This window comes from Onychostoma macrolepis, chromosome 08, assembly GCF_012432095.1.
Source record: "Onychostoma macrolepis isolate SWU-2019 chromosome 08, ASM1243209v1, whole genome shotgun sequence".
Taxonomy (NCBI): Eukaryota; Metazoa; Chordata; class Actinopteri; order Cypriniformes; family Cyprinidae; genus Onychostoma; species Onychostoma macrolepis.
This window is the reverse complement of record NC_081162.1, coordinates 8,471,253-8,480,892: the sequence shown is the minus strand read 5'-3', so window position 1 is coordinate 8,480,892 and position 9,640 is coordinate 8,471,253. Positions and strand designations below refer to the sequence as shown.

At 46.2% G+C, this 9,640-nt stretch overlaps 1 protein-coding gene across 1 annotated transcript; it reads left to right on the top strand.

Annotated features, from left to right (window-relative positions):
* The first annotated feature begins 8,174 nt into the window (after window positions 1-8,174).
* or90j1 (odorant receptor, family 90, subfamily J, member 1) lies at window positions 8,175-9,378 on the top strand. The gene is given in 3 exon segments (XM_058785396.1): window positions 8,175-8,230; window positions 8,618-9,140; window positions 9,142-9,378. Coding segments are annotated over 3 exon segments (816 nt in total).
* Window positions 9,379-9,640: the final 262 nt, after the last annotated feature.

Below are 9,640 nucleotides of genomic sequence, written 5' to 3'. Positions count from 1 at the left end.
GTCAGGAGTGTGGCGGAAGAAAGCGAGAATGAACCTCGAGCAGAGGGAGGGGGAAAGGTAGCCACTGGAGCCGCTAGCTGGGGCATGCTTGGGCTTGGGATATCTCGGTGAGCGGAGGAAAGGGAGGGGAAGAGGGGAGGAATGGCGGGCGCTGGGGCTTGCGCTGTTAGCGGCGGCATGCTCGCGCTTGGAAAAGCTCGGTGAGCGGAGGTAAGGGAGGGGAAGAGGGGAGGAATGGCGGGCGCCGGGCTCACGCTGTTTGCGGCGGCATGCTCGCGCTTGGGAGAGCTTGGTGAGCGGAGGAAATGGAGGGGAAGAGAGGGGGAATGGCGGACGCCGGGGCTTGCGCCGGTGGTGCTGCTGGCCATGGGTAGGGGAGGGGATTGGGAGTGGGGTGGGGCCGAGACTGAAGGTGTCTCTTCGCCGCTAGCGGAGGTGTGCTCGCGCTAACATTGCGGCTTGTGGAGGCGTAGGCCGGCTCTTCGCCGGGATGCGTTGCGAGCTGACGCTCGGCGGCTCGAGGAGGAGGGTGGGGGCTGGTGGCTGCGGTATCTGGGTCGCGGCCCAGGCTTGCCGAAGGCCTTCTGCTGCGACCTAGTGGCCGGAGGCTCGTGCCCGAGGGAGTGGTGATTTGAACGGGCCGTGAGTAAGGACCACTGCGGCCCTGGCTTGTTTTATTCACTGCTTTAGACGGAGGAGAAGAGTTTGGAAGTTCTCTGGATTGGAGGGAAGCGTAGAGGGCGAGGAGGTCCGGCTTGGTTGAGTGACTCGGGATGATGACGCCAGAGCTGGTGAGCACCTGGCGTAGTCCTGCCACGGTCCAATTTTCCGCGGCTGGAGCGTAGGAAACGGCTGACGTGTAGGAGGATGCTGGAGAAGATGGCTGATGTCTTGAAAGCGAAGGTGATGGTGTGCCTCGAGTGGGTGCGGCGCGTGAAGGCTGGCGGCCCGTGTTGCAGCCGTGGGCTCAATTGTGATGTCCTGCGGAGCGCTGGTGCATTGCACAGCGGCTGGAGACTCAGGAAGATCCGTGGTGTCGAAGGAATTTTCGTTAGGGAATAGCTCTATCTCTGACATGCTGGAAGACGAGAGATAATGAAGGTAAGACTGCTTGGTTATTTATAGGGGTTCTCTCTCGTGCTGATTGGATAGGTGGTGTGATTACTGATGATGAATTGGCCGTTTTAATTATCTGTGCGAGCTCCTCCCGAATTTAGAGGATACGTCTGTCTGTGATACATTACTCAATTGCAAAAACAACTAAGTTAGAAACCTTTGCGCAAACACAAATATGCTGATCGTGCTGATGACTCGCCTTGTGATTGGCTGAATGTTAGTTCACTCAAATCTAAGTAACAAATCGAAGAACGTGGGTGGAAATATTGGCGGTGGGTCAAAAAATTGCTGGGGACAGAATCACATGTTTCTAATAGTGCCCCGGTTGCTACGCCCCGTATGTGCACTAATTTATAGGCCTCCCAAACTGAATAAGGACTTTATTCAACAATTCGCTGTCTTTGTGAGTGGACTTTTAACCATGTATGACAGATTATTAATTTTGGGTGATTTTAACATTCATGTAGACTGCCCATCTGATACTTTGGCGAAAGATTTTTTAAATCTGGTGGATTCTTTTAATCAACTGCAACATGTTCAGTGGCCTACACATGACCGTGGACATACCTTATATCTGGTTTTATCTTATGGTTTGTCAATTTGTAATATTGTACAAGAGGATGTGGCCTTTTCAGATCATAAAGCTGTCACTTTTGAGATGTCTTTCAGTCATGAGACAAGTAAGTCTGCTGTTTCTACTCGTTTTGTTCGGAAAGTAGACTCTAGAGCTGTTGAACACTTTGAAAGTCTGTTTATTCAAGCTCCTCTTACGGCAACCTTGGAGAATCCCCCCTCCCATACGGATGTGGAGATGTTATTAAATGAGTTTAACTCTTCTTGCTCTTCTATTTTAAACTTTGTTGCTCCTTTAACTGTTAAATCTGCTAAGTCGAAAACTGAGCCCTGGCTTGATGAGGCCACTCGGGCTCTCAGACAAGCTTGTAGAAAAGCTGAGCGCAAGTGGAAGAGGGATAAACTCCAGGTGTCTTATGATATTTTTCGGGAATCTCTTTCCACTTATCAAAGTTTTGTTAAAAAGAAATACCTTTCAGAGTTCATAGCCAATAACTATCATAATCCTAGAGTTCTTTTTAGCACTATAAATTCTGTGATCAATCTAAGTGAGAGAGTTGATGAGTCTTTGTCATGTGAAGATTTCTTAAATTTATTTGTAAATAAGATTATGACAATCAGATCTGAGATTGTTAATTGTAATTTGGAACCTTCCGTTCCTACTCCATGCTCTGCTACTTTTACCCATTTTGAGCCGGTATCTTTGGTGACACTGACTGAGATTGTAGGTCGGATGAAACCCACCAACTGTCCCCTGGATAGTATTCCATCATGGCTGTTTAAAAAAGTTTTTGATATTATTGGCCCGAGCACTTTGTCTATTATTAATGGTAGCCTCCACGCTGGTTTGATGCCGTTGTCACTGAAACATGCTGTGATGCAACCACTTCTTAAAAAGCAAAATGTGGATCGTTCTGTTCTGTCCAATTTTAGACCGATCTCAAAACACCCGTTTTTATCTAAGGTTTTAGAGAAAATTGTTCTTAGTCAATTACAGAGTTTTTTGGATCAAAATGCTGTGTTAGAGTCTCTCTAGTCTGGCTTTAAAGCTTACCACAGTACTGAGTTTGCGTTGTTAAAAGTACTTAATGATATTTTATTATTAAGTGATTCTGGCCATTCAGTGGTCCTTCTGCTATTAGATCTCACTGCAGCTTTCGATACGATTGATCACGGGATCCTTGCTTCACGTCTTGAGGAAGTGGCAGGTATTCAGGGTACCGCTCTCAAGTGGTTTAGATCATTCCTATCAAATAGAAGTTTCTCTGTCAATTCAGGTCAGGCATTTTCTTCTTCTGCCCCATTGATGTGTGGTGTCCCGCAAGGATCCATTCTTGCCCCTATTTTATTTTCCCTATACATTTTACCTTTAGGGGCAATTTTTCGAAAGTATGGGATTTCCTATAATTTTTATGCAGATGATACGCAAATTTATTTGCCTTTGAGGAAAAATCACGTGAATGCTTTGGACTCTCTTGTGAATTGTTTAAAGGAAGTTAAAGCCTGGATGTCAGCAAACTTCTTGAATTTTAATGAGAGTAAGACATAACTCATTTGGTTTGGAGGTCCTAATTCACCTGAACTGTCAAATTTAGGTGAGTTGACCCCTTTCTGTAAACCTGTGGTCAAAAATTTAGTAGTATTATTTGATAATACCCTCAAATTTGATAAACAGATAAACGCAGTCGTCAAATCGTTTTTTTTTTTTCATTTACGACTGGTGGCGAAGGTTAAACCATTTCTGTCTTTTAAAGACTGTGAGAAGGTGATCCATGCCTTTGTGTTTTCGAGGCTTGATTACTGCAATTCGTTGTATGTAGGTGTTTGTCAAACTACTTTAAACCGGTTGCAACTACTATTTAATGCTGCCGCCAGGCTTTTGACAGGGACTTGTAAGTGGGATCATATTTCCCCTATTCTGTCCTCTCTGGGCTGGTTGCCAGTCCAGTATAGGATTGACTTTAAGCTCCTAGTTTTTGTTTATAAGTTTTTGAATGGGTTAGCTCCCTCCTACCTGTCGGAGATCTTACTGGTACACAAACCTGTTAGGTTTTTGAGGTCTACTGACCACTCTATTTTAATTGCTCCGAGGACAAAGTACAAGCAAAGGGGGGATCGGGCTTTTGGGGTGGCGGCTCCAAAACGATGGAACAGTCTTCCCTCCAACATTAGAGTTGCTCCTACTCTAAATATTTTTAAAAAACGTCTGAAGGCTCATTTTTTATGTATAGCTTTTGAGACGGCAGCGTGTTGAGGCATTGGTTTCTGGTACTGTCCCTTGATGTTTTATTTTGGTGTTTTGTTACTGTTGTCTTCTATTTTGTGGAATTATTTTTATTATTGTACAGCACTTTGGTCAACACTTTGTTTTAATAGTGCTTTATAAATGAATAAATGAAATGAAAGATTGTACATGCCTTCATGGTAATGGTGTTCCCTGATGGCAGTGGCCTCTTTCAGCAGGATAATACCACTCAGCAAAACCTTTGTTTAGGAATGACAACATGATAAAGTGTTAAAGATGTTGCCTTTGCCTCCAAATTTCCCAGATCTCAATCTGACTGACCTTTTATAGGAGGTGCTGGATCAACAGATCCAATCCTTGGATGCCCCACTTCGCAACTGGCAGGACTTTAGGGATCTGCTGCTAATATTTTGGTTCCAGAGACCACAGGACACTCTTAAAACGCACAAGAGCTGTTTGGCAGCAAAGGGGAGATTTACATGATATCAGGCAGGTGATTTTAATGCTGTGGCTGATGTATATGTAGAGTATATTGTATATAAATATATGTATATAAAAAAAGATGAAAAATATTTTTATTTTTATTTAAATATTTATAAATAACTTACTTTAACTATGCTTTTTAAATAGGAAAAAAAAATGCATCCGTGTTGTAGCTCACCACATAAGAGATAAACTTTTTTTAAAAAACACTTGTTTTTCACTTGGAAAATCCTCAACAGATGGTCAACATTTTAATCTAAAAATAAAAACAAACAAAAGGTCAATTTGTTTTTAACCGGAGTGTTGTTTGTTTCAACCTCATTGTTTTTCTGACTTTGGGGACTCGGTGACATTACAACAAGGCTCATGAGGATATTGAAACCTCTGAATAATGTCACCAAGACATTATTTAAATGACAGATCAAGAGGGATCAGAGTTTGATATCTTTGATGTACACATTTTAACTGGAAGGAGCTCAGAAAAGTGTTTTTGGATCTACTGCAGCATGTGAGGCCTTCATTTTTTTATCCTAATTATAAGCCAAGTTACGTTTAATTAACAGGACTTTTTTTTTTTTTTTTTTTAAACCAAAAGTATTGACAATTGTGAAATGAACACTTCAGGCTTAAATCAACCGACAAGAATTGAGGAAACCTTTTTCAAAAACGTAATTGTTTATATGGATAATGTATTGACTGAATGACAGCTGGTCGTGAGGAGCAAATGGCAGGTGAGTGTCTTGAAGAATAACCAGAGTCAAAGGGGCTTGGCAGAATACTGGTGAGAGTAATTTCGTTGCAGGATCGAAGGAGAACGGGAACCAGGAACAAAGGGAGTCTTCGTAGGAGTATCACAGGAGGATCGTTGGAGGTCTGTAAGGTAAGTACACACAGGTAAGTGCACACTGGGTCTGGTGTCAGTTCAGGGTAGTGAACGGTAGAACAGACGATGACTGTCTGAGTGGAGCGTGTATTTGAACGAGTGCTGATTAGTGGCTGCAGGTGCGGGTGATCAGTATTCAGGTGATTGTGATCTGGCCGGTGGCCGGTGACTGAAGTGACGGTGAATTTCTGATACTGTCCCCTCCTCCAGGGGAGGCTCCCAAAGCCCTCATGCGGTGACGGGGGCGACCACGGCCTCTGGGTGCGGGACAATCAGGCTGGACACGATGGAATTCATCCAGTAGCATGGGATCAAGGATATCGTCCTGGACCACCCAGGAACATTCTTCAGGTCTGTAGCCTTCCCAGTTGACTAGGTATTCGAGCCGGCCACCCTGTCGCCACGAGTCCATGATGTCTCTGACCTGATATACGGAAGGCTGGTCCAAGATCTCTGGAGGAGGGGGCTCGTGGGGTTCTGGAGTGGAAGGAGAGAAAGGTTTAAGAATTCGATACGAATACGATTGGAGCTGGTAGGTAACCTCGTTGATCTGCCTCTGGATCGTGAACGGACCAATATAGTGGGGGCTCAGCTTTCTGCAGGGCAGGTGGAGGCGCAGATCCCGGGTGGACAGCCATACCTGGTCTCCTGGATGGTAATTGGGAGTTGGGGCATCTGCAAAACTCTTATGCCTCCGCACTGCCCGTTGGAGGTGGATGTGAGCTGAGTCCCACACTCTTGCTCGCTCGGAACCAGTAGTCTACAGCTGGAACCTCCGAAGGCTCTCCTGTCCATGGAAAGAGTGGGGGCTGGTAGCAGAGTATGCACTAGAAGGGTGTGAGGCCAGTGGTGTTCTGTTGGAGGGAGTTCTGTGCATACTCGGCCCATGGGAGGAAATGGCTCCAGCTGTATTGGTCCTCTTGGCAGTATGCCCGGAGGTAACGTCCGAGTTCCTGGATCTTCCGCTCAGTCTGGCCGTTCGTCTGTGGATGGTAACTGGAGGACAAGCTCACCATGACCCCTAGCAGACGGAAGAAGGCTTTCCACACATTGGAGATAAATTGCGGGCCCCGGTCCAAGACGATATCCTCTGGTATTCTGAAGTTCCTGAAGACATGGGTGAACAGCAATTCAGCGGTCTCTAGGGCAGTTGGTAATCCACGGAGGAGAATTAATCTGCAGCCCAGGAGGGGCTGCCAGAATGAAGGTTTTCCCTTCTGGGCCTTCCAGCGGAGCGGGTTCGGTTTGAGTGGCGGCTCTGATCTCTTCGTCAATGTTCCAGAGGATGGGGCTTACAATGAGGGCTGAAGGGAGAATCCGTTCGGGATCTGATGGTGCATCGGGAGAATGCAAGCGAGATAAGGCGTCAGCTTTGCAGTTGCGGTTTCCTGGGCGGTAGGTGATGAAGTTAAACCGGTAAAAAAAAAAAAAAAAAAAAGCACAACGGGCTTGTCGGGGATTGAGCCTCTTGGCTTCACGGAGATATTGGAGGTTTTTATGGTCTGTGATGACGGTGAAGGGATGGTTAGCTCCCTCCGGCCAATGCCGCTACTCTTCTAACTTGATGGCCAACAGCTCCCTGTTTCCGATGTCATAATTCTGCTCCACTGGGGTCAGTTTCTTAGAGTAGTATGCGCAAGGCTGGAGGCGTGGAGGCTCACCGAATTGCTGGGACAGCACGCCCCCGACTCCAGTGGTGGAGGCGTCCACTTCCACCACAAACAGTATCTGGGGATCTGGATGGCAAAGGATGGGGGCCGTGCTGAATGCCGTCTTGAGTTTCTTGAAGGCTTCTTGGGTGCTGGAGTTCCAGGACAGGGACTTGGGCTTACCTTGGAGCATGGTGGTCAATGGGGCTGTATGCAGACTGAAATCCTTGATGAAACGTTGATAGAAACTAGCAAATCCCAGGAATCTCTGAAGCTCCTTTACAGATTGGGGAATTGGATACTCTGTGATGGCAGTTACCTTCCCCTGGTCCATCTGAATTCTCTCTTGGCCGATGATGTAGCCGAGGAACTGCACAGTGGGGTGATGGAACTCGCACTTCTCCAACTTGAGGTACAGATGGTGCTGGCGGAGCTTCTGGAGGACCTGCTTAACGTGGTGGCGATGGTCGGCCAGGTTCCGGGAGTAGAGGAGTATGAGAAAGTTGTGGAGGAACTCCCGGAACACCTCGTTCATGAACTCCTGGAAGACAGATGGGGCATGGCAAGGCCATATGGCATAACGAAGTATTCATAGTCCATTTATCGTCTTCCCGGATCCGAACGAGGTTATATGCGTTCTGCAGGTCCAGCTTGGAGAAGATGCGGAGTTCGAGAACGGCAAGGACCAGGGGAAGTGGATAAGGATGCTTGACCGCCTGTGAGTTCAGAGCTCTGTAGTCAATGCAAGGTCGCAAGCCCCCGTCCTTCTTACCCACGAAGAAACTCGAGGCCGCCGGTGAGCTGGATGGTCGGATGAACCCTTGGCTAAGAGGCACCCTGGTGCAACCGCAGCAACTGGTCTGATACGGAGAGTGCTCCTGTAGCTGAGCCAAACACTTCCTTAAAATGGTTAGTGAAAGAGTTAGTTATGGCACTATTGGTGTTCCATATGGCCTTCGCCCATAACAATGCTCGACCGGAAAGGGGTGAGATAAGAAAAGTTACCTTGGAGCGCTCAGTCGTAAACTTCTGTGGCTGCATTTCGATGTACAGTGCAACTTGAAGGAGGAAGCCGCCACACACAGCCGAATCACCTGCGTAGGAAACAGGCATAGCTATGGGACTGGCAGAGGCAGATGGAGGGTTGGGTGCTGGCATGAGGGAAGCCCGAAGAGTGTTGACCAGCTCCTCCAGGGCATCCGCAGGTGAGGGAGATCGGGGATCCATGGAAGTGTCAGTGTTGGTCCGGTCTTCTGTCACAAGCAGAGTCGGAGACAACAGGTGAGTGAAACAGGATAATTTATTGACTGAATGACAGCTGGTCTTGCGGAGCAAATGGCAGGTGAGTGTCTTGTAGAATAACCAGAGTCAAAGGGGCTTGGCAGAATACTGATGAGAGTAATTTCGTTGCAGGATCGAAGGAGAACGGGAACCAGGAACAAAGGGAATCTTCATAGGAGTATCACAGGAGGATCGTTGGAGGTCTATAAGGGAAGTACACACAGGTAAGTGCACACTGGGTCTGGTGTCAGTTCAGTGTAGTGAACGATAGACCAGACGATGAGTGTCTGAGTGGAGCGTGTATTTGAAGGAGTGCTGATTAGTGACTGCAGGTGATCAGTATTCAGGTGATTGTGATCTGGTGATTGTTGTGGCCGGTGACTGAAGTGACTGTGAATTCCTGACAATTACATTGTCTGTCTGTGTGATTTTGTTTGTGTTTTTTTACTTAATGCCAAACATGAATGTTGCTATCTGCTGCATTTTCATCTTCACTGGAAGCAATGCCTACAAGAATACACCACTAATCCTGGCCGGCATGGCTATTGAGTGCTTCGTGGCCGTCTGCTACCCTCTACATCACACACGAATATGCACCATCCGAAATACCAAAATCCTGATTGGCATCATCTGGCTGGTGGGAGCTGTGCCTGCCGTGGTGGACCTGCTTGTGGTCTTGGCTCTTCGCCCACTTTCCTTCTTTACCACTAGCTGGACGTGCTACCACCAAAATGTGTTTGATTTAGAATACAATATAAAAAGTCATGCTGTATTTAACATTGGCTACATGTGCTTAGTGTGGGTGCTGCTCTTCTACACTTACTTCAAAGTGCTGTTCTCCACTAAAGCAGCTGCTTCAGAACCAGCTCAAGCACAGAAGGCCAGGAGAACCATTTTACTGCATTTACTGCATCCAGTTACTGCTCTGTACACTGTCCCTGTTCACAACGGTCCAGGATGGGGCCTTAACATCTCTCTTTCCTTACTTCCAGTCTGTAATCTACTTTTGCACCTTTCTTCTTACCAGCATTTTACCACGTCTGCTGAGCCCACTTATATATGGCATGAGGGATCAAAAGTTTAAAAAGTACATGAAGAGTTCACTGATGTGTGGCTCTGACAAGAGAGCCATTAAACCTTCTGATTAGCAAAACTCTCATGTTCTGGCTCTTGACAATGCTGAGAAGCTCAGTTTCACTCACAAATTCAAAAATCTGTAATGTTCAACCCCCCCTTTTTAAATTATCTTTTGTATTTCCGCATAGACATGGACTAGATTTTAAAGTTAAATATAATTATAAAGAATTTATATCTATATATGTATATAATCTATACAATTACGGTATATAGAATTATAAAGTTCAAACAGTGTTAATTCATATAAAATTTACAAATCATCAAAATGGAAAA